The sequence below is a fragment of the Alligator sinensis genome, unplaced genomic scaffold, assembly GCF_000455745.1.
Source record: "Alligator sinensis unplaced genomic scaffold, ASM45574v1 scaffold203_1, whole genome shotgun sequence".
Classification (NCBI taxonomy): Eukaryota; Metazoa; Chordata; order Crocodylia; family Alligatoridae; genus Alligator; species Alligator sinensis.
The window spans coordinates 1,742,203-1,767,355 of record NW_005841949.1 but is presented as its reverse complement, the minus strand read 5'-3'; the positions used below and the strand labels follow the sequence as shown (position 1 = coordinate 1,767,355).

The window sequence follows — 25,153 nt, the reverse complement described above, 5'->3', positions numbered from 1 at the left end:
TGCTGAACCTGCAGGGTGGTCAAGATAGTGCCCTTATCAGTGCTAGGGGAAAAGCAAGAAGAGTGCAGAAGCATAGGGGAACCTTGACATGAGGGTGATCTCCTTGTTTTCTCAAAGACCTTATTACAGAATGAGTTCCAAGAAGCTCAGCACCTACCAGCCCTACCTCTGTTTAGGGAACTTGTGTCCATCCAGTTGGCCCTAGTTGTTGAATGCTGAGTCATGTTTAATAAGAGATCCATATTAACAGTATAAAAATCACTGAAAAATAGGACTGAAAGGGGGCTAGGGAGGTCATTAGTCTAACCCTAAGCTCAAGACAGGAACATCCAGGACAAATTTTGTCTAACTTGCAGTTAAAAACTTCCAGTGATGGAGATTCCACAGCTGCTCTAGATTGTCTGTTTCGGTACCTAGCCACCTTCATAGTTTGTCTTAACATGCAGCCTACATTTCTCTTAGTGCAGTTTAAGCCCAAGGTAAGTAAAACAGTATAGGATTTGGCAAGGACAACATGTGCCAGGAGACTCCATCCACACTGTCTGTCTGATATGGCCCATCACCTCTGTCTATTCATCCTCAGAACACGACAGTGAGGCAGAGCAGTACCTTCATCTCCAGGTTTTTTTTACAGAGGGCACAGAGAGACTAAGCCCCAAATCCTCAGTGTTATTTAGGTGCCTAAGTTTAATTGGAGTCCAGTTAAATAGGAATTAGGCACCTTAGATGCTTTCAGGGTCTAAGTGATTTGCCTGAGGTCACACAGAAAATCTGTAGCAGAAGTGGGAACTGGACCTGAATCTCCCAGGTTAGCTCCCTTCCTCTGTGTAGGCCACTAAATCTCAAAACTTGGGATGCCACAAGTTCCTTTTAAGGGCACCATGGAGTGCCACACAGTATAAGCACTGCTAAGTGTGCAAACACCTAATACATGATTCACAAGAGAAACCCAGCGATTTCAGAATAAGAATCCAGAGTGCCAAGAACATTCTGACCAGTTGTTTCTTTCTGAATTCTTTGCAACAGAAGAATTGCTCTATTATTTTTATGGAGACAAAAAATGAGTGAAAACTAAGAGCTGACATTTCTTGAGGGGCACCTTGAGTTTAACAAGGGGGATCTTGAGTCTAAAAAGGTTGAGAATCACTGACATAGACTTTGCTTGTCCAGCAAATTGGTATTACATGTGTACCTGCACGGTTACAGCACAGCCACATCCAGGTTAGGTCTAGGTGTTGTGATATTTTCCACATCTAGGGTGCCTGTACACAAGTGCAGAGACAGCTCAAGTAATTGAGTCTGCTGGAGCGTGGTAATTACTGCACTCCAGCCAGCTTCCACATCTCGTGTATCAGCGTCCCTGCACTTCAAAATGGTGGTGGGGGTGCTTGAACTGAAGCTCATTGAACGACCTTTAGTTGAAACATCCCTGCCACCATTTTGAAGTGCAGGGGCACTGATACATAAGACACTGCAGTGCTCTAATTAAAGCACCGCCCCCACCCCACCCCACCCCACCACCCCTGCAGCACATGTAAAAGTACCCCTAGAGTTCACCTTTTCCCAACAGGAATTAAGTGTTTTCTAGCAATTGTTTCCCCCACTCTAAAGCATTTCTCAAGGGCTAGATGGGTAAGCAAGAATGAAAGTAATGAGCAGCCTCTTTTTCTCTTCACACTCCTATACAGTGTGGATAGAGAGCAAACCCTGTCTCTCAGTCACTTCTTGTTGTTATCCTATTTGGTGCAAGCTGCCTAAATATGAATTCTGTGAAGCTACAAAACTATCTGGGCACGAACTTAGTCAGGTCATACCAGCATGTGCTGTCTGGGAGCCATAAGAAAGCTTGGGATTAACTGGTCCAGCATTTCACTAGGGCACAGCCTGCAGTGCAGCCCTCTTACATGTGAAGGCAACAAGAGCACAAGTCAGCCCTGCACTCATAGAGATTTTATAGTGCAGCCCTTATGACATGTATTGCTCTAGGAGATTTGAGGTGCAAGAGAACTCACAAGTCCGCCACCCAAGTCTACTCCAACTCAACTGCACTTATTCTATTTGCTTCAGCTCTATGCTTTCCCTCCTCCGCTCCTATCTTCATTGTCCAAGATCTCGACAGTATTCCTAGATATTCAGTAAACTCTTATCCATTTTAAGCACTCTCTACATCTCTCCTGCATGATCTAGGGTTACATTGAATCAGAAAAAGAGCAGGTGCTGAAGGTTTATTACCTGCCTGGAGTGCCTGAGGTCTTCCACAGGACATTCCAGATACAAGTGGCCCATCTGGAGTCTGAAAGCATCACCCTCAAAGGAGAGGGGACCTTTCCCAGAATCTGCTTAGACCTGCCCAGAAACATCAGAGGTAGGACTTTCTGCACAATACATGTCTTCTGTCCAGTGCTAGACCCTCTTAGTGAAGACTCCCTCACCTCACTTTCATAGAGCAACATCACACATCTCTCCAAAACTTGCAAGTTCCTGGGCACAAATTATTCAGGGGATTGGCAACCGAATATTCAACCTTTTGACAGCATTATTTAGCATATTTATTAAGTATTGGCACAGTAATAAACACAGAGAGTGTGATCTCTGCCTTAAGGATAATACCATCCAGATTGCCAGATGATATTATGGAAGCCCTAAAGGGCATGGGTAAGCAAGATGCTTTCTGGGAAGGAGGAGAAAAGGGCAGGGCAGCGCAGAGCATGACAAGTCAGTGAATATGAAGAGTAGATACTTACACTTGATTAGGAGGATGTAAGTAAGCAGAGGGCTTCAGGTAGAGAGTTTTTCATGTTCTGCCCAGAATGTGAGTGGGGGGAGTCATTTTCATGGCAGCATTTAGGATGTGCTAAAAGAGGATTGAGATGGGAAGAGGGGAGACCAGAGAGGCATTAGCTAGAAGACATAGAACTAGACAACTGTCCCGGCACCTTTGATTTTTCTGGATATACTTTGAAAAAGGCCAAGATGTGGAGAAGAGTGTTAGCCACAAAGATGGAGAAAGAAGGATAGACTTTAACCAAGCTGGAGAAGAAAATCCAAGAGGATTTGAAACTAGCTTGGACAAGTTGTGTAGTGAGAGGAAAGAGAAAAGAATGAAAATGGACAATGAGGTCATTTGCATCAGTAATGGGGAGAACAGCGGAATTATCAAGAGCAACAGAGGAAGATGAGAGAAGAGTGGGCTTGTGAGGAAACATAAGGAGCTTGTGCTCATGCTTAATTTGAGTTGGTGGTAGGACACCAAAGCTGGGAGACATTTACAGAGATACAGAATTGCTTGGGTAGATCGAGGAGCAATCAGTACAAAAAAGGGGACAAAAAGAGTCTGTTTTGGAGGTGTGGGGAGGCAAAGAAAGGAAAAGACCCTTTGGCAGTTGTGTCCATAGTTTATAGCTCATAGTTTATAGATGGAAGGTCAGAAGGGACCTGAGCAGATCATCAGGTCTGACCCCCTGCCCTGGGCACGAATTAATACTGGGCTCATGTGACCCCTGGTAAATTTAAGCTCATATGACCCCAGCTAGGTAGTTATCAAGCCTCCTTTTAAAGACCCCTAAGGTAGGAGCCAGCACCACTTCCCTTGGAAGCTGGTTCCAGATCCTGGCTGCCCTGACTGTGAAGTAGTACCTCCTGATGTCTAGCCTAAACCTACTCTCAATCAACTTGTGGACGTTATTCCTTGTTACTCCGGGAGGTGCTCAGGGGAACAGTGTCTCACCCATTCCCCTCTGGTCCCCCCGGTAAGTTTATAGACGGCCACTAGATCCCCCCTCAGCCTTCTCTTGTGAAGGCTGAACAGATTCAGGTCCCTTAGCCTCTCCTCGTAAGGCCTGCCCTGCTGCCCCTGATCATGCGAGTGGCCCTCCTCTGGACCCACTCAATGCTGGCCACATCCCTCCTGAAGTGCGGCACCCAGAACTGGACACAGTACTCCAACTTCGACCTAACCAGTGTCTCATAGAGGGGGAGGATCATCTCCTTGGACCTGCTCGTGATGCATCTGTGGATGCATGACAAGGTGCAGTTAGCCTTACTGACCGCATCCTTACATTGGCAGCCCGTGTTCATTTTAGAATCGATAATGACTCCAATATCTCTTTCTGCCACTGTGCTTTCAAGAAGGGAGTTCCCCAGCCTATAGGTATGCTGCTGGTTCTTACTGCCCAAGTGCAGCACCCTGCAATTGTCAGTATTTAATTCCATCCTGTTCACATCTGCCCACCCCTGTAACCTGTCCAGGTCCAGTTGTATCCTATCCCTCCCTTCTAGTATGCCCACCTCACCCCAAATCTTGCTGTCATCAGCAAATTTGAACAGGGTGCTTTTCACCCCCTCGTCCAAGTTGCTAATAAAGAAATTGAATAGTATGGGCCCGAGGACCGAGCCCTGGGGGACTCCACTGCCTACATCCCTCCAGGTCAAATATGACCCATCCACCACCATTCTCTGGGTGCTATCTCATAGCCAATTTGCAACCCATCTGACTGTGTAGGTATCAATGCCACAGTCTCCTAGCTTTTTAATGAGAATGAGGTGGGAGACAGTGTCAAAGGCCTTCCTGAAGTCCAGAAAGACTATGTCCACTGTGACACCTGCGTCCAGAGATTTTGTGACCTGATTGTAGAAAGCAATCAGGTTGGTCTGACAGGACCTGCCCCTAATGAATCCATGCTGGTTGCCCTTGAGCATCATCCCCCCTGCTGGTCCCTCACAGATGTGCTCCTGGATAATTTTCTCAAAGAGCTTCCCCAGGACCGAAGTAAGACTAACGGGCCTATAGTTGCCTTGGTCTTCCCTCCTCCCTGTTTTAAAAATGGGGACCACATTGGTCTTCTTCCAGTCTTCTGACACCTGGCCAGAGCACCACAAGTGCTTGTAAAGCCGTGCCAGGGGCTCCGCGATGACCCCTGCCAATTCCCTCAGCACCCTAGGGTGGAGAGCGTCTGGACCTGCTGATTTGAACATGTCCAGCCCCTCCACAAGTTCCCTAACTCAGTCCTCCTTGACCCTAGGCCTGGCGGAGTCTCTCCTGAGTCTGTCCTGAATTCTGGTGGGGGAGATGTCCTAGCCCCTGCTCAGAAAAATGGAGGCAAAGAATTTGTTCAAAAGGTCTGCTTTTTCATTTGGTGCAACCACCAGATTGCCAAGCGTATCCTGCAGGGGCCCCACATTGCCTGGTGCCTTCTTTTTACTCCCTAAAAAGTCTTCTCATTGTCTTTTCGCATTGTGAAGAAACTAGTAGATTCCTAGACAGAAAAGGTGGAGGATGAATGGAGGAGAAAAATTTTGAGAAAAAGGAAAGGAAACAAGGGAACATGCTGTATCCCTGGCTTTACCTCAGTTAGTCTTGAGTGGCAGATGACCGTGTTCAGGGGAAGTGAGGTAGAATACAGCTGAAGGTCAGTCCAGAATCCATGATAACTTCTTGGACATCTACTACTTCCTCCTCCAGGAAATGAAAAGTATGAGAATGTCCTCAAGGAAGCAAAACAAAACATGGAGCAAGAGCCTCAGAGAGATGAAGGCCTCAGCCACACAGAGGCCACAGCTGCCGAGCCACCTGTGGACAATTCCAGCACCATGGTAAGAATGGATGCTGCTGCAGTAAGTGCATGCCAGGCTTCTGCTGCCTTAGTCATGCTCTTCTGTTGGCAGTACCCCACCTATTTAGGCTTCTGTTTTTCCCACTCCTTACATGTGACTGATACTGCAGCCACTGTACATCACTGCAGCTGTATCCCTGGCAGTTTATTCCCCCAGGGGCCTCTGTCATGGAGAATGTGGACATCTGAAAGCTGTCTTCACAAAGTGCAAGTCTTTCTGATAGTGCAGTGCTTGATTCCCTCGCTTGCTTGGGTTATCGTTTTCCCTTCGAGTAGGACAGATTGCGCAAGTAAACACTGCAAGATTAAGCCCAAAGGCATGCTGAGCCCCAAGGAGATCAGAGGAAAGCATACAAACCCTGCCTGCCCTCTGCAGCTAATGGCTGCCATGCTCAGCATGCTGATGTTGTATAGCATTTGGATGTTTATGGATGTAAGCACAGTGACAGGTGATCTATGCTTTTGTGGTGAATTTTCCTAAATTAGCTCAGATATTGGTTGTTCTGAGCCCTACTTCTGCTTTGCAAAGCACTGGATATGTTTATGGTACTAAATATGTGTTTTTTTTAATAATGATATGGCTAGTTGATGATACAGGGAGGGCTGGGTTTCTTTCTTAAACCCAAGTACTTCTGGGTTTATAAATTCTTAGAAAATCAAACTGTTATTTGATTCCAGTGTGCAGTCTTGTCTAGCCTACATACATTCTTAGCCTGCTCACCTCATTTTGCAGTTATGCACAAAGTAACGTAAATAACATCTGTCACCTGCGGCTGCTTCTGTCTCTCTCACCCCTCCTTAAAAGAAATTTCAGGTGTCTTTGGGCGGGATGTTTCTCCCTGCCAAATACCAATGATCAATGGTCACCTTCCTGATGAACAAGTTAGCTTCCTGCCAGTGATGATGTTAGTCAGATCCTTGATTGTTAGTTAATTCCTAGATCATTCCGTTTTCTGCCCATTCACTCCAGCCTGAGTCTATAGAGGATTTTAAATATATGGTTTCATGGAAGGGAGACCCTAAATAAGTCCACATTTTATTGAATTGTGTCTCATTTGTAATCTGACTGTTGCTGTAAGTAGACAGGGAAAAACTCATTAGTAGATTTACTGCTGTTCCTGTACCCGTGCTCTGGGTATTTTTAAGGCCTGGCTCGACAAAGCCCTCACTGGAATGATCTAGTTGGGAATGGTCCTGCTTTGAGCAGAGGCTGGACTAGATGACCTTTTAAGGTCCCTTCCAGCTCTAATTTTCTGTGATTCCATTCATCCATTGTGTTCCCCTTTTAAAACATCCATTTATTCCAAGGCTTCTTTTAAGCTGTGGTCATTAACTGGGGACAGACAGGTGCTTGGGAGACTGAATATTTCCTCTCCAGTAATTGGCCTATATGTTTGCATGGCTAGTCACAAAGACTAATCAGGCAAAATTGCGGGGTGGGGAAGGAGGGCAGGTCCTATTTCACCTAAGTTCTGTCCTACATGACCCCCCTGGAAAACTGTTAATGAAAAAGGTAGACAGGTCCTCCTCTGCTTTTTGTGACTTAGTCTTAATGCTAATATGGCAGCATATTGTCAAAATACTGTTTTTTCAGCATGTCTAGCAGGGAGGAATAGGGTCACACACAGACACCTAAGTACTCATTACACACCTAAGAACGAGAATAGGATCAGGCCCGAGGTCTTTTATCAGGTCAATCTCAGGACAGGTTCATGGCTTGTAGGCCAAGAGGACAAAAAAGAACTACAAACAGATTCAGCAATGAAACACTAGTGGCTTCTTTCTGAAAGGGAGGACATTCTCAACCCTACTAGGGGAAAAGTAGTTTGGCTGCAGAGAAAATGTGCTTTCTGTAGGGTCTGGGCTGATGATCTACTGTCTTTGCTTTCCCTAGTTAGACACCTGGCTGCAGATGGAAGTGGAGCGGCTACTGATACAAGAGCATGCCCTGGAACAGGAGAAAGCTCTCACATGTGATGACACTGCTGTCAGCCAACGCACTCGCCGAAAACTGGTCAAGTGAGTGGTGGCTTCCTCATAGGTTCCACTGTAACAGGGATCCACCATTGGCCCACCCACCTGTTTCTGGGCTAACTGCCAGCCTCGCTCACCTGCCATGCCTTGTTGTTTCATAATTGGCTCTCATTAGGCGGGAGGCTACCTATTCTTTCCGCAATGCCAGGGGGCGCTCTCTGCGGGTCCGATCCTCTCCTGCACCATAGCCCAAGCCTCACAGATGGCATCCAGGTGACAAATGCTCCCGGCCTACAGCTGGACCAAGCTTAGCCCTCGTTGTCAAGCCTAATACACACACACATGCATTCATACCACCCTCCTCTCACTGGGGCCTCTCACGCTCCACCCTCTCTCACAGGGTCTCTTTCATGCATCGACAACTTATACCGCCTTGCTCCCTCTCAGAGCGGGCCCCTTCTGCCATAGGCTTTATTTAGTGTACACCTTGGGTGGCAGATGTGTACCGTCTTTTGGGCCTCTCCCATGACCCTCACTGAGGTAGTGGCCAGCCAGTTACCCAGCTGGGGTCAAGCTTGCCCTGGCCCTTCTGGGGCAACTCTCTACAAACTCAAACACACCAGGCTCCCAGCCCTCTGGTTCTCCCCTCACTGGGGCTCCACATCTCTACCCCCTCACTGGGACTACAGGGCTTCCCTCTCCAGTTGGGGCTCAGGTGATTGTAGCCATGCCTGGCCCCAACTGCTACCCACAGTGATGTGGGGGCTAGACGTTCTTGAGGCACCCCAGTCTGTCTTCCACCAGGGTGGTAACTGGTCTGGTATTTTCCTGGAGGCTCCCAAGCCACTGGGAGCTCCACCAGGCCACCCACTCGCAGCAGGGTGCAGTTTTAGGTCATGCCCAGGACCAAGAGCCTCCTGCTTTTACCTATAGATATTTTCATACAACAGTTCAGCCAAGCAATGTTTCCTGCCTGGCTGCCAGTGGCAAACTGCTCTGTTTATATAGGCTGCCGTGGTTCTAAAGTGGCCACCAAAATCAAGCACCTGCTGGCTACTTGACTTGGCCCTTAAAGTGGCGGGCACCAACAGTGCCCTGCCACATCCACACAGAGAGATTGTCCCTGGGAACTGCTTGGGAATAGCTGTGAACTTCAAAAGGGGGTTTCATAGTTTCATAGTGCTTAGGGTTGGAAGGGACCTAAACAGATCATCAGATCCGACCCCCTGCCCTGGGCAGGAACGAGTGCTGGGGTCATAACACCCCAGCCAAATACCTGTCCAGCCTCCTCTTGAAGACCCCCAAGGTAGGAGAGAGCACCACCTCCCTTGGGAGTCCATTCCAGAGCCTGGCTGCCCTAACTGTAAAGTAGTGTCTCCTGATGCCCAGCCTGAACCTTCTCTCTATCAATTTGTGGCCATTATTCCTAGTAACCCCTAGTGGTGCCCAGGGGAACAGAGCCTCCCCCAGTTCCTGCTGGTCCCCCCTGCTGAGTTTGTAAACGGCCAGCCTGAGGGGGAGAGGCATCCAGGAAAGCTGGCTGTACTTCAAAGAAGCCTTACTGGGAGTGCAGGAACAAACTATTCTGATGTGCAGGAAGACTAACAAGTATGGCAGAAGACCAGCTTGGCTTACCAGGGAACTCTATAGTAAACTAAGTAACAAAAAGGAAGCTTATAAGAAGTGGAAACTTGGACAAATAAATAGGGAGAAGTATAAGAGCATTGCTTGGGTATGCAGGGATGAAGTCAGGAAAGCCAAAGCACCATTGGAGTTGCAGCTAGCAAGGGACGTGAAGGGTAACAAGAAGGGTTTCTATAAGTATGTCGGTAGCAAGAGGAGGATCAGGGAAAATGTGGGTCCCTTACTGAATGGGGGAGGCAACCTTGTGACAGAGGATGCAAAAAAGGCTGAAATGCTCATTGCCGCCTTCATCTCAGTCTTCACGGCCAAGGTCATCTCCCAGACTACTGCACCTGGCAGCACAGTTTGGGGAGGAAGTGAGCAGCCAACAGCAGCAAAAGAACAGGTTAGAAACTATTTAGAACAGGTGGACATATACAAGTCCATGGGGCTGGACAGGATGCACTCAAGGGTGCTGAGGGAGTTGGCTGATGAGACTGCAGGGCCTTTGGCCATCATCTTTGAAAACTCATGGCGATCAGGAGTGGTCCTGGATGATTGGAAAAGGGCAAACATAGTGCCCATATTTAAGAAAGGGAAAATGGAGGATCCAGGGAACTACAGACCAGTCAGCCTCGCCTCAGCCTCTGGAAAAATCTTGGAGCAGATCCTCAAGGAACCCATTTGTAAGCACTTGGAGGAGAAAAGGGTGATTAGGAACAGTCAGCATGGATTCACCAAAGGCAAGTCATGCCTGACCAACTGGATTGCCTTCTGTGATGAGGTGACTGGCTCTGTGGATGCAGGGAAACTGATGGATGTGGTGTACCTTGATTTTAGCAAGACTTGATACAGTCTCCCACATCATTCTCACAGGTATGCTAAGGAAATATGGGCTGAATTAATGGACTGTAAGGTGAATAGAAAACTGGCTGGAGCATCGGGCTCAGAGAGTAGCAATCAGTGGCTCAATGTCTAGTTAGCAACCGGTATCAAGTCAAGTCCCCCAGGAGGTCGGTACTCCAGTTTTGTTCATCGTCTTCATCAGCGACCTGGAAGATGGCATAGCGTGCACCCTCAGCAAGTTTGCTGATGACACCATGCTGGAGTAGTATATATGCTGGAGGGTACGGTTAGGATTCAGAGGGACCTAGACAAATTGGAGGATTGGGCCAAAATGAATCTCATGAGGTTCAGCAAAGACAAGTGCAGAGTTCTGCACTTAGGAGGGAACAAAGCCATGCACCAGTACAGACTGGGAGCTGAATGGCTGGGCAGCAGCTCTGCAGAAAAGGACCTGGGGCTTACAATGGGCAATAAGCTGAATACGAGCCAGGAGTGATTCTTATGAATATGAGCCAGGATAGGCTTATAGAATAGGAGGGAAGTGATTATCCCCTTCTATTCAACACTGGGCCCCCCACTACAGAAAGGATGTGGACAAATTGGGCAGGGCAACAAAAAATGGTGAGGGGGTTGGGGGACATAACTTATGAGGAAAGACTGAGGGTCTAGAGAAGAGGAGACTGAGAGGGGATTTAATAGCAGCCTTCAAGTACCTGAAGTGGGTTCAAAAAAGGGTGGAGTCTAGACTGTTCTCAGTGGTGGCAGATGACAAAACAAGGAGCAATGGTCTCAAGTTACAGCAAGGGAAGCTTAGGTTAGATATTAGTAAGAATTTTCTCACTAGCAGGATAGTAAAACACTGGAACAGGTTACCCAGAGATTGTGGAATCTCCATCCTTGGAGGTTTTTAAGACCCAGCTAGACAAAGCCTTGGCTAGGATGATCTAATTGGGGATGGTCCTGCTTTGAGCAGGTCATTGAACTAGATGACTTCCTGAGGTCCCTTCCAACTCTATTTTCATCCCTTTTTGTCATGACGAACGCTGGTGTCCAACTTGTACTTGTTTGCATCCTTACTTTCTCCCCGGCTCGTAGAGGTGGCAAGAATGCAGCTGTGCACTCATAGTGCTCCTTTTGGCGCCTTTGAAGTTTCCACAACTTGTGGGAGGCAGTCAACGGTAGTCTAGGAGTCAGCACTGCCATTGTAGCAGTGAGGGTACTGCGCAAAAGTCTCCCCATTAGAAGCTGCACTGGAGCATACTCAAGACAGGTAATGGGCATATTCCTCAGATTAAGTAAAGCCAGATATAGATCAGAGCCATCCTGAAAAGTCTTCTTAAACATTGATTTGATGGTCTGAACTGTGCGTTCAGCCTGACTACTGGATTGTGGGTAACCTGGGCCAGAATGGGTGATGTTTAGGCCCCAGTCAGTTGCAATTTGTTTCATCGTGTGACTTGCAAACAGCACTTGATCACAAACAATCTCTAGGTATGCTATGGTGAGCAAATACAGACTTCATTTTGGCTACTACCGTGCCAGCTGTTCTGTCTGGCAGGTGCAAAACTTCAGGGTACTTGGAGTTGTAGTCGACTATAATCAAATAAGACTATCCCCGTAGGTCAAAAATGTCTGCTGCCAGTTTTAGCCAAGGCAGGTCTGGGATCTCATGTAAGATCATGGGCTTTTTCTGATTACTGGGTTGGAGCTCTTGACAAGGTGCGCAATTCACAATCCATTGCTCAATGTAGGCATTCATTTTAGGCCGGTACATGATTTGTCGAGCTTGTGCTTTCGACCTTTGCATACCTTGATGCGGTGAGTAAAGCAATGTCAACACGTTGGTCCTCACACCACTGGAAATGATTATTTTCAGCCCAATCATAAGCAAATCATCCTGAATCTGGATCTGGTCTCTGAGAGGCCAGTATGGCTTTAGTTCAGGTTTGACTTGTTTTTGCCTGCTTGACTATACATTAAGATGCTGCATTCTAAGGGCTTGTATTTTCTTGTCAGACTTTGTGTGCTCCTGTAACTGCTGGAGTAACTGGTCACTGAAGTGGCTCTTTTTCCGTCAGACTGTGAATCACCTTTTCTGAGTGGAAAAGATCAAGGAGTGAGCATTGTAGCTCTAGAAACGTGTGAGCCACTAACATGTATTTGCCTTTGGTATAGTGAATCTGAATGTCATATTTTTGGAGCTGCAACAGCATCCTCTGTAGCCATGGATTCATAGATTCATAGATGCTAGGGTCAGAAGGGACCTCAATAGATCATCGAGTCCGACCCCCTGCATAGGCAGGAAAGAGTACTGGGTTCAGATGACCCCAGCTGGATGGCTATCTAACCTTCTCTTGAAGACCCCCAGGGTAGGGGAGAGCACCACCTCCCTTGGGAGCCCATTCCAGACTGGCCACTCTAACTGTGAAGAAGTTCTTCCTAGTGTCTAGTCTAATGCCAGAGCCATGCCAGAGCCTTTCCTATGGGCTTCACAAAAATAGTTTCCAGGGGTTTGCGGTCCAATTGGAGCTGTACCTGGGTGGTGCCATACGCACTGTGGTGGAACTTTGTCATGGCGAAGACAATTGCCAGTTCTTTTTCAATCTGCGCATAATTTCTCTCAGATTGTGTTAGAGCCTTTGAAGCATATGCAATTGGTTGATTCTGCTGAAACAGACATGCTCCTAAGCCGTCTTTAGCCAAGTTGGCTTGGGTTTCCAGCTGCTCTGCTGGGTTGAAGTACCTGAGAACAAGTGCCGTTGTGATGGTTTTCTTGAGCTTATCCAGGGCTATCTGATGCTCGGGTCCCCATTGCCAGATAATGTCATTCCTGAGAAGCGCTCTCAGAGGGGCCGTCAGACTTGACTCATGTGGAATGTATTATGCCAAGTACTGAATGGTTCCAAGGAGTGTCTGAAAGCCTTTTTTGTCTGTTGGAGAGGGCATCCTGTTGATGCAAAGTGGCCAAGTGGCCACTTTGTCATTGTCTGGTTTGACACCATCTTTTGAGAAGATATGGCCCATACACCTAACGCTGTCAACTAAAAACTGTATTTTGTCCTTACTAAGCTTTACTCCTTTCAGACGTGCTCTCTCCAGGACTTGTTTCAGGATAGTGTCGTGCTCCTCTTTGGTAGCCACTGCTATCAACATGTCCTCTGCAATTGTGTGGATTCCTGAAATGTCACTAAAGCACTCATAGTTCATCTATTGGAATACTTTGCTAGCTGACTTAACACCAAAGGGAAGGCAATTGAAGTGATACCGCCCCCATGGGGTGTTGAAGGTACACAGCTCTACCGATTCCTCATCCAATTTGACTTGACAATAGCCATCCTTTTCATCAAGAATGGTGAACAGCTTCTTACCTGACAAGCTCTTCTGCACATCTTCTACAGTGGGAATTGAAAAGTGCTGCCTCAGCACTGCCTTTTTGAGGTCTCATGGGTCTAGACAAAGTCATAGTGAATCATCCTTCTTTTGTGTGATCACAAGGCTATTGTCCCAGGGTGTGGGCTTAGTCACCTTTGTAATGACTCCCACAGTTTCCAGTGTTTCAAGGGCAGGCTTCAACTTGGCTGGGGTTGCATAGGGAATTTTTCTACACCCATGCACAATTAGTGGTACTGCTGGGTCGACATAGATATGGTGGGTACCAGGGAATTGGCCCAAACCTTCAAAAACAATCAGGTATAATTTGAGAAGATCTGCCTTGGTTGCAGGTGCTGTCAGAGCCATTCCATGAACTTGTCTGATAAGGTCTAAGGTGGTGCATGCCACCCTACCAAGTATTGGCAGGTCACTGTTATCTGCTATATAAAAAGTTAAATTAGATTCATTAGCACCAGACTTGCAGTGTGCAATGATTGCACCTTGTGGTTTGATGCTGCACTGCCAAATGCAACAAATGTAACATGACCAGGAGTCCTGCATACTTTGCCTTGCAGGGCCTTTGCTACATCTGCTGGGATAATGTTTGCTTCTGCTCCAGTATCTAACTTAAAAGCAACTGGCAAGCCAGCAGTCATGACTGCTATACCAGGCCTTCTGGTTATCAAAGATCTGTGAGTGCTGCTTTGCAGACATTGCGCCCATATATAGGGTACTGACTCCTTTTGCAGACTTTGGAGCCTCTCCCTTTGATTTGCAATAAAGGATAATAAAGGATAAAGGTGGAGGTTGGAAATGCTCCATTTTTATTTTTTTTTAATGAAAACTGTAACCCTCTTAATCAGGCTGCTGGTGACTCCTCCGAGAGACAGGTCACTTCTGATACCATATAATGTTTACTCTGTGCCATTGGGTTCCAGGGATGGGGTACTCACTCAGACCTCCATGCCGTTGGGGTTCTGTCCTCGAGTCACCATTCAGCAGAGACTAGTGAGGTGGTAAACAAATTTATCTTTATTAGGAACAGGATTCATCCACTGACATGCTCACCGCTTGCAGGGAGATCCACAACTACCCACTACCACAAACCACACCCACAGGGCATCAGGGGGAGAGACTGGGTCATCCCACTGCTGGCCCCTTAAAGGTACATTCCATATACCAATGCGATGTCCAGCAGAGCCAAAGGGCCTGACTTCTGGTGTCCTCCAGTAGCCCAGTAGGCTGGATAGAGAGGTTCCACAGGCTGTAGGTTTGACAGCCCTGGTTAAACTCAACTTCTCCCCATCTCAGTGGCTCCTCACAGGGAATTTAGGCCCCTCAATAAACCACATGTGACCAAATCCTTCAAGTGGTGAATAGCAATAGAACCAGGGGGTTTGCTCCCATCCTTTGAAAATGTAGCTGAGCCCCCTGCTGTGTTTTAAAGTGAGCTCTCCTTAACCATTTCAGAGCGCAGCTTCCTGAGTACATCTTGGACTTTGGTTACATCATTCTTGGTAACATCCGAACCCACATTGTCAAAATCACCAACACCAGCCAGTTCCCTGTGTCCTTTCAAGCAGACAGACGCACCCTGCATGATAGAGGTAATAGGGGGAAGGGGGAGGGGAAGAATTCACCTGGGCTTTAACTAAAACAGCCGTTTTTATTGATGGTTTAAAAGATGTAGGATTGTTCAGTTATTCAAGGGCTTGTCCCTACATAGTCCAACATTGAGGTGGATGCACCCAATTCACTGGGGCAAGATTCTTTCAGCTGTTAAGACAGTATCTAAACCATGATTACCCTCATGCCTGATTAGAGAACTTAAAGGGCTCAGCTGCCTCAGCTTCTCCTTGGTTCTTCCACTTCTTGCAGATGCAAGCTATAACTTTTCATTCACTTTTCCTTTTCATAGGTAGACTGTGATAGAGAGTTAGATACCTAGAAGACAGTGATTAGTTTAAGTATCAATTTTTCATTAGCATTTCCTTACCGCCTTGTGTGAGGAAACTGTTTTGCCTTTGCTTGTGTCCAAACATAAATCTTCAGACTTCAAAACTTGCCCTGAGGGGGTGAAGCTGTAATACATTTAAACAATTGTCCCATCAGATGCTTGCCGTTTCTGGGAGAGGTGTAGAGAGATGTGCCATCTGTAGGTCGTTTTCTAAGAGAACTGAGAAATTCTATCTGAAAATGTTTCTTCTGGGGTGATATGTGCATTCTTCCCCTGATCCTGGCATGCTTAGAGCAGAACTTCCCTGTTCTCACTGATTAAAAAGTACTCTGGATGCTTCCTCTGTTCATGGAACTGATATTTCTGCTGTAAAACATTGATCTGCTTTGACTGGAACACTATATCAGGCAACAAGATTCAGGATCCTTTTAAGAATTGCTAACACACTGGACACATCCACATGAGACGCTTTACTCAAGATCAGAGCAAATTACTGTGCAGTAAGCATCACCACCTACATGTGCAGACACTTACTGCACTGTAACCTGCTCTAATCGCAAGTAAATTTGCTACCTGTAAATACAAGTAGCAAATTTACTCAAGAGTAATTACTGCGCAGTATGGCATGAGTAGACAGCCAACTGGGAGAAAATATGGTCCCAGTCAGCTGGGCAGCACAGGGCGGGAGATTACTCCCTGTACCCAGGAGCTGCTTGCTTCCAGGGTGGGCTCTGCCACCTGAGTCTGGGTGGAGACAATGTCCCTTTGCCCTGGCAGCAGGGAGTTCCCAGCCCCTGCTCCAGGATCATGGAGCCAGGGCTGGGAGTTAAGAATCTCCCAACCCCCACTCCCTGATCACAGAGCAGGGGCTGGGAGATAAGGATTTCCCAGCCTCTGCTCCACAATCATGATCACAGAGTGGGGGTTGGGAGCTCCCTGCTGCCAGGCAGGGGGACATTGTCCATGCCCAGGCTCCAGTGGCAGAGCCTGCTTGGAAGCAGACAGCTCCTAGGGGCAGGGAGCAATGTCCCAGCTGTCTCCTGGCCTCCCTACCAACCCCTGGGCTAGGACCCAGGGAAAGCCTAGAGCTCCCCCTGGCTGCTGCAGGGGGCTGGTGCAGAGTCCGCGGGGGCAGGAGCAGATTTGCTCTAGAGTAAACCTACCCTGGGCAGACATCTACACGTGTGGGGAAGCAGGAGCAGATTTACTCTAGAGTAAACCCACCCCAGGGTATTTGCATTTGTAGGCACAACCACTGAGGTGGTTCAAGAAAAATCACACCACCAATCTGAATCCCTGGACATCCTCCATATTACAGTACCTGGCTGTCTTGCCATGTCAATTAATAAGGGACTCAAATCCTGCCAAGATGCTTTAACAGCCATTCCTAATTCCATTCTTCAGGGACTATTAAGGTGACATAACAGAAGAGGATCTGCCATTTGATGGATGCAAACTTTTCAGTACAAAAGCAGTTCCAGACTCACTTTCCCTATCCTTATTCCATGGCCCTTCTCATAAGAGCCTACTACATCAAGGGTGCAATCACTTTTATTCTCTTAGAGCAGTGGAATATGTTCCTCAAGAATTCAGGGGGAGAAGGGGGTTAGTCTCAAAATGAAAGGTGGGTAGCAACCAGTTTGGGCCTAAGGCAGTTAAATACTTTTATCATCAAGATCAGGTTCAGAATGGTGACACTGGTCTTCTGTAATCCTATGTCTGGATTTGACTGGTAGGCAGTTCTCAATCTCAAGCAAGATTTTTTTCACATTGCCATTCACTCACCCACAAAAAACATTTGAGGTTCAAATGAGTAATGGCTATTGCCAGTTCAGAGGGTTATTGTCAGCCTGTCTACAGCCCCTGGGGTACTTACAAAATGCTCCTTAGCAGCAGGTTACCTCAGGGAGTTAGGAGTCCAAGTGGTCCCACACTTAACCAGATCATTTGTGGGGAATAGCAGCAGACTCCATTGCAAAAACTCTGCATCTTTTTGCCCTTTGGGGCTGGAAAGTTAGCAAAGAAAAATTGATGCTGAATCTACCACAAAAAATGGAGTTTTTAGGAACCACTCTGAACTCTGTAACAGCAGTAGCTCATCAGCCACTAGAGAGATTCCAAACCATGCTACCATACCTAACTGCCTAGCTGAGCTTACCCCAGGTTCAGTGAGAACTTGCCTCAATCTGCTGTAGCTGCATGTGGTTTCCTGCACCTGTGTGATTCAGCCTGCCCAGCTTCCCCTTTGTTGGACACAAGTTTGGTTGAAGTTTGTCTATCAGGGGGCAGATGTCAGCTGGACATGTTACTAAACCTGTCATCACAAGCCCTGTCAAAATTCAGAGTGGGGATAGACTTAATGGTAGTCTGTAAAGGAGTCCCATTCTTTCCTGCACTGCTGTCAGTGGCATTGGTGTTAAATTCTTCCACCAGTGTGGTGAGAAGTTGTGCTTAGGGGGTTTTATAAAACAAAGTACATGGACTCTCAAGAGACAAGGCTCCATATGAGCCCTTCATCAGGCAGGCTCAGCTTCTCTTCCTGTCCTCAAAAGTGTAAGACTGGAAGTCATCATGACAGGTAATACTACAAGCTGCATTTCTATAGACAAGCAAGGGAGATCTAGCCCACTATGTCACAAGACAGTATATCTTTGGAGCAGTCACACCCATTATGCAATCACCCTCAAAGCTGCTCAGCTGCCAGACAGTGCAGAAGGTGCTGGAACTCAACAGATTTTTTTTAACTCAACACAATAGCTGTATAAATGATAGCCACATGTGTCTGAATGGAGTCACTCCACCATAGATTTCATTGCCACAAGACAGAACAGAAAGTGACATTGTGTTTGCTCCAGGGAAAGTGAGAGTTTGGAATCCATTACTGATTCCACGGTTCTTAGGCCTTGTTTTTGAACACCTTTTAATCCCCTTTTTATGCACACCCATTCATCCCCAGTATTTTCAGAAAGCCCAAGCAAGACTCAGCCCATATGATCATGAAACTTCTGGCCTGGCCAATCATTTTGGTAGTAGGAATTGAGAAACATATTTGACCGCCTATGCACCTGCCAGACTGTATTGCAGAAGTTTGACCAAGTCCTTCATACAAATTCATGCTCTCCATTTAAATATTAGCAGACTGACTTTGATGGAAAGAACCTTCTCATGAGAGGTACAAAAATCCCTATCCATAATACATAACAGACACATTATGTTACTATGAAGAAGAGAATCATAATCTGGGTATAAAAATGTTAGTTATCACAGCCTTGAACACAGATTTCAAACACGCTGTTTCCTGGATTTAAAGAGTTCAGAACAATTTCAGTGGTCAGTGAGGGTTGATCTCACAGCTGTTTCAGGTCTCCATCTTCTAGTAAGTGCATACTCTATGCTTTGTAATCCCTGAGTGGCCAAATTATTGTAGGGACTCTTAATAGTTGACTCCATAGTTAGAGAGCCCATCTCCCACTAGGATCTGAAAGTTGCCCTTGCAGGATTGATGGACCCATCTTTTTGGCTACATGTCCTCTGCTTTCCCTTCCACATTAAAACAGCCTGATGGTGGCAATAGCATCAGACAGGAGGGGAGGGATGATATAAGCTTTGATGGTAGAGTCCTGGATAGTTTTTTCTAAAGATTAGCATGACATTAAGACTTCTTCCAAATTTCTACCAAAATAGTCTCTGACTTTTATTTAAATCAAGTTCTCAGAGTTTTGCCTTTGCTTCTAGTGGTGTCCACCTATGTCTCTCAAGCAGGAGGGTCTGGAATCCATCCCTGTCACCATCAAATTCTGGAAGTCTATACTGTACTAACTGTAAAGCCTTGGGGGTGAGATTCTGTTTCACCGATCAGGCATCTAAGTGGACTTCGGCATTTGAGTGCAATCCTATTTTACCTTGTTCAAATCCCTGAAAATCCAGTAGTACATCTACATTTGTAAGACACCATTAGCTTAACTTTAACACAGTCACAAAAAAGCAGCAAGGAGGAGGAGGACCTACCCACCTTTTGCATAAACTATTTTTCAGAGATTTAAGAAATATGGAATAGAATCCCAGAAGGTAGACTGGCCCTTCATGTTTCTTATAATGTGACTTGTGTGCCTCTTATTTTCTGCAAACCACAGGTTTTAAGTGGTGATATTACCATTTTTACCAGGTTTCAGCATAGAACTGGACCGTGTAAAGAACCTGCCCTACTGTGAGACAGAAACTTTTGAAGTGAGGTTTGATCCCCGCAGTGCAAACCTGCCCCTTGGAGAAGTGGAAGTATTTCTGCCCATAAAGGTACTGGGTGTATCCTTTGCGTGTCATGTGGAAAGGTTCAGTTTTAGGCCCATACCCAGCTATAACACTAGTAGTAATTTACTGTAACACAGAATTGTAATGCAACCAGCCCAGGGCCCTGTGCAGTTGGACACTGCACTTCCCAGCACCACCCTTGTAAAGTACCATCATATTCCTGAGCCCTGTAGAAATTTCCCCACTTGGCCAGCTTGCCACACGCAGTTTGGATATGGAGTTAGTTTTCACACAGACTGCTTAGCAGAGCATTGTGCTGTTTGCCTTAGGTTGTGGGTGGACCAACGTTCCACATCTGCCTTCGTGCCAATGTGATCATGCCATCACTCTGCATCTCCAGTGACAAACTGGACTTCTCCTCAGTCCAGTGTGGGGAGTGCCAAATAGAGACCATCCAGCTTCACAATCAGCTTCAAGTTACTTGTGAATGGTTCATCACCACTAATGAGCACATTAAAAAGGTAAAACAAAGATGGCAAACTGCTTCCTTTTTCTGTTTCTCTTCCCCTTCTCTGCCCCTTCGTTCCCTAGTATCCTCAACCCTGAATTCCACACCCCCCGTTGCACTGATTAGGACTTATAGCAGTAGTCCTAGCGAGTGCAGTGGAATACTCATATGAATAAGGATAGCAGATTAATTCCCAAAAACAGAGTATTGACCTGATTTTAACTTTTGTCATGGATTCAGTCCATTAGACCTTGGAGGTATTTTAAGAATTAAAAAACCAGCAAATACAGTTTGCAGAGCCAATATACCTGAGAGGGGAATTCCATTTTTAAGAACATGAATCAACGGCCTAATGTTCAATCCAGCTCTATGCTGGAAACAGGGAAGTGTTTGTTTCGTAAGCCTGGCGCATCATTTCTCAAACCTGAACAGAGTGGGAGCTCAAAGGAACACTTCATCCAGCACACTCAGCATTATCAGTAGTTGTTCAACATCTTCACTGATGCTTTGGATGATGGATTGAGTGGATGCTTAGCAAATTTGCAGATATCACCAAATTTGATGAAGTGGCAGACATTCTGGAGGGCAAGGCTAGGATCCAGAATTTTATTTCATAGACATTAGGGCTGGAAGGGACCTCCAAAGATCATCGAGTCCAGCCCCCTGCTCCAGGGGCAGAAAGTCAGCTGGGATCACAGGATCCTAGCAAGATAAACGTTCAATTGACTCTTAAAGGAGTCCAGAGTAGGTGCTTCCACCACCACTGCTGGCAGTCTGTTCCAGGCCTTGGGGGCTCGGACTATAAAGAAGTTCTTCCTTATGTCCAGCCTGAAATGGTCTTGGAGAAGTTTGTGACCATTTAACTTTGTCATCCCATGGGGCACTCTGATGAACAGGCATTCCCTTAGATCCTGATGTACATCCCTTATATACTTATAGGCAGCCCCCAGGTCCCCCCTGAGCCTGCACTTTTTCAGGCTGAAGAGTCCCATAGCTCTCAGCATCTTATCATAAGGCCTGTTTTCCTGCCCTCTGATCATGTCCATGGCTCTCCTCTGGACTCTCTCAAGCTTCTCCACATCCTTTTTGAATTGTGGAGCCAAGAATTGGATACGGTACTCCAGCTGCAGCCTCACCAAGGCCGAGTACAGCGGGAGGATGATATCCTGGGATTTGCTAGAGAAGCATCTATGGATGCAAGCCAGAGTTTTGCTCATTTTGCCGGCTGCAACATCACATTGGTGGCTCATATTCATCTTGTGGTCAATCATGACCCCCAAGTCCCTTTTGGCTGTTGTGCTAGCAAGCATAGCACTGCTGAGCCTATAAGCATGCTGCGGGTTTTTCTTTCCAAGGTGGAGTACCTTGCATTTTTTGGCGTTGAAGGCCATCAGGTTTTCATCCGCCCATTTTCCAAGCCTGTCAAGGTCGGCCTGGATTACTATCCTGTCCTCAGGTGTGGACACTTTACCCCAAAGTTTGGTGTCATCAGCGAAGTTGGCCAGTACACTTCTGACACCAATGTCTACATTGTTAATGAAGATGTTGAAAAGAATAGGCCCAAGGACGGAGCCTTGGGGGACTGTCACAGGACGGGGTCTTTAATGATGGCTGTGATCTCCCCAGGCCCCTTGACCTTGCCAATTTGGCCTGATGGGCACCCTCGGTTCTTGCCCGCCACGTCTTTGATGGAAAATATAAATAGGGAGGCTGCCTTTAAGTCCTCTTGGGCACGGTTTGATGGACTCTCCAACCCCGTGGGTTCCTGGACCCCTTGTGCCCTGTTTTACAATAGGTGTTTTGGGGCACCCTAGCCTTATGGGCTATATGCGTGGCTCCAACCGCCCCTTTACCACACCCCAAGCCTCGCAGATGGTACTGACGTTGTCCGGTCTGGGCCTTGTTGTAATTTGGCCCCCTTGTCCTCACTGGGCTCTCCGCAGCTCTCTCTGCGCCCTCTCTAGTGCTGAGGTCTATGCACCCCAAATGTCATGCCCTCTCTGGCGCCGGGGTCCCCACACTGCTGTGGGCCCCCAGTGATGCCTCCTCCTTCCCCAAATAGCCTCACCCAAACCACTGGTCTTATAAAACAGCAAACAAAACATAAGCCCCTGGGCTATAACATAACACAAGCTACATAAGGTGTGCTCGGCCCCTCTACATTACCCGGAGCAGAACTTAGTCAGGCCTCTTCCCTTCACATGCTTCAAGAGGGCTCCTTCTCCCTTGGCCACCAGCAGAGAACTACCTCCTAGTCCCCGGCCTGGGGTTTATATGGGCCCAGGGCCCTGCCCCTTCCGGCCAGCTGACCAGGTGGTTGGCAACCTGCACCTGGGCTCCTGTCTGGCTCTTTGGGCTCTTCCCAGGCAGTTCCTGCTCTTTGAGGAGCAGGCACCCCACTGGTCATGGTGCACCACAATGATTGAGTTCCATCAACTACCACTCTCTGGGTCCAACCTCGAAGCCAATTCCCCAGTCAGTGGACTGTGATGTAGCCGAGGCCGCAGTTGGCCAATTTTTCTATAAGATGATCGTGGGATACCAGACTGAAAGCTTTTTTAAAGTCAAGATATATGACATCAATCACTTCTCCCTTGTCCAGGTTATATGTCACCTGGTCGTAGAAGGAGATGAGATTGGTCAGGCAAGACCTACCCAGAACAAACCCACGCTGGCTATCCCTGAGGAAGTTGCCTTCAGCCAGTTTGTCAAGAATGGTCTCTTTGATGATTTTTTTAAGATCTTCCCCAGAATAGAGGTCAGGCTGATGGGCCTGTAATTCCCCGGATCTACTTTCTTCCTTTTCTTGAAGATAGGCACCACATTGGCCTTCTTCCATCTTTGGGCACTTCGCCTGAGTGCCACAAGTCCTCGAAGATCTGTGCCAGTGGCAGAGCTATGATACTTGCCAGCTCCTTAAGTAGCCTGGGGTGTAAGCTGTCTGGGCCAGCTGACTTGAAGATGTCCAGCCTCCAGAATGACCTGGATAGCCTGGAAAAATGGTCTGCAGTCAATCAGTTGAGATTCAGCAAGGACAAGTACAAAGTCCTGCACTTGGGACAGAATACAGCAATTGCATGCACAAATACAGGCTGGGGAATGATTGGCTAGGCGGCAGTACTGCAGAGAAGGACCTGGGGATTATAGTAGAGACCATAAACTGAATTTGAACCAACAGTGGGCTCTTGCAAAAAAGCCAACAGTCTACTAAGTTGTAATAATAGTAGTGTCACTTGCAAATCAAGGAAAGAGATTCTTCTGCTCTGTTCAGTACTGATGATACCTCACCTGTAGTATTGTGTCCAGTTTTGGCACCCACACTTCAAGAATGATGTGGACAAGATGGAAGTTTAACACAGAGCAACAGAAATAATTAGGGACTTGGGAAGTAAGACTTATGAGGAAAGGCTGATAAAACAAGAGTGAGTTAGTCTGGAAAGAGAAGACTGAGGGAAGATTCATTAACAGTCTTCAGATACCTGAAAAGCAGTTAGAGAGAGGATGGTGTTGGGTTTTTCTCTGTGACAGTAGAGGGCAAGACCAGGAGCAGCATCCTCAAGCTGCAGCAGGGTAAATTTTAGGTTGGAGATTGAGAGGAACTTTCTGACTATGAGGGTGGTTAAGCATTGAAACAGGCTGCCTAGAGAAATTGAAATCTCCATTTTTGGAAAATTTTAAGAGCAACTTGGACAGACATTTGACTGGGATGGTTTAGTCAAAAACGATCCTGCCTTGAGCAGGGGGATGGACTAGATGACCTTGTGAGGTCCCTTTCAGCCCTTCTTTCTTATGATCTTATGTCCCATCCAGCTCTGTGCTGGGAACAGGGAAGTATTTGGTTCTTAAACCTGGTGCATCACTTCTCAAACCTGAACAGGCTGGAAGCACAGTGTGAACACCATACCCAACACCAGGGCATTGGGAGGAAAGTGTCTTGTGATGCTGTGCAGCACCAGCTATGGCAAAGCAAGGACCAGCTTTATAGGGTGAAAATGGATGTCCCTAACAGCCCCCTTCTCCCAAGGCAGTTTCCTGCCATAAGGCCCTTTCAGAGAGAAGAGAGAATGAATTGCTCAGCTGAAGATAGGGAGAAGTGGGAAAATGCCATGTGTTGTGTCTATAGGAAACCCAACATGAACTCAGTTTCATTATTATTTTTTTTAAAGTTTTCTTTCAAACTGTTTCAGAATGTCCACAGAAGGAGCTAGTGCCCTTCGCTACAAGATGCCTGTCCTCTCTGAGGTGTTAAGAGGCTGACTCAGCAAATCTTGTTGACATTATATAGTGAACTGAGATATTCAAAGGGATTTAGATGTTCACTTCCCACTGAAACCAATGTGGATTGAGTACCTAAGTGCTCTACTCTGTTTTGCAAATCACACCCATACTGTTTGTTTCTATACCTGACATCCTGAATAAGGTGCTACAGCTAATGACTGTGCTAAAATAGAATATCTTACTGGTTGGTTATGGGCAAACAGGTAGACAAACATTTGCCATTGAACCTACGTCAGAAGCTGCGCCAGGAGTTCAAGTCTAAGCCCCGGATATTTGAGGTTATCCCCTCATCTGGAATTCTTGCTCCAGGGGAGCGACTCAATCTACAGGTCAAGTTTTCCCCAGCAGAAGAGGTAAGATTGGTTCTAGTGTTGCTCAGAGATGAGGTGGGCAGTGTGGTGCTGTAATTAGAATGGCAGACTGGGAGTAAGGGGAGAGGGTCTAGTTCCATCTCTGCCACTGCTGCACTGCATGGCCTCATTTCCCCCTCCATACTTGCCTCTATAAAGCACTTTGAGACCACTTAGTTAATTTTGCAGGGGAGTGTAAAGTATTATTGTGTCATATGACTCTTCTTTTTATGGCTTTTATAACAGGGGGAGCATTCACACGTTAACCTAGTGCTGCCCTTCTGGTCCCTTAGTAACCTCTTCACCCTTAAGGTTGACCCAGAACTCACCTGATGATCCAGCCCTCAAGCTGTTCCCTTAAGCAGAGAAATCCCATGAAGAGAAG

The 25,153-nt window shown here is 46.8% G+C and overlaps 1 protein-coding gene across 1 annotated transcript in view; it reads left to right on the top strand.

Moving 5' to 3' along the window:
* Nucleotides 1–25,153, top strand: part of HYDIN (HYDIN, axonemal central pair apparatus protein) — a 438,260-nt gene that overhangs the window by 318,624 nt on the left and 94,483 nt on the right. Inside the window, 7 exon segments of the mRNA XM_025199799.1 lie at nt 2,188–2,365; nt 5,462–5,592; nt 7,507–7,631; nt 14,898–15,034; nt 19,550–19,677; nt 19,962–20,153; nt 24,622–24,771. Coding sequence (XP_025055584.1) covers nt 2,188–2,365; nt 5,462–5,592; nt 7,507–7,631; nt 14,898–15,034; nt 19,550–19,677; nt 19,962–20,153; nt 24,622–24,771 — 1,041 coding nt within the window.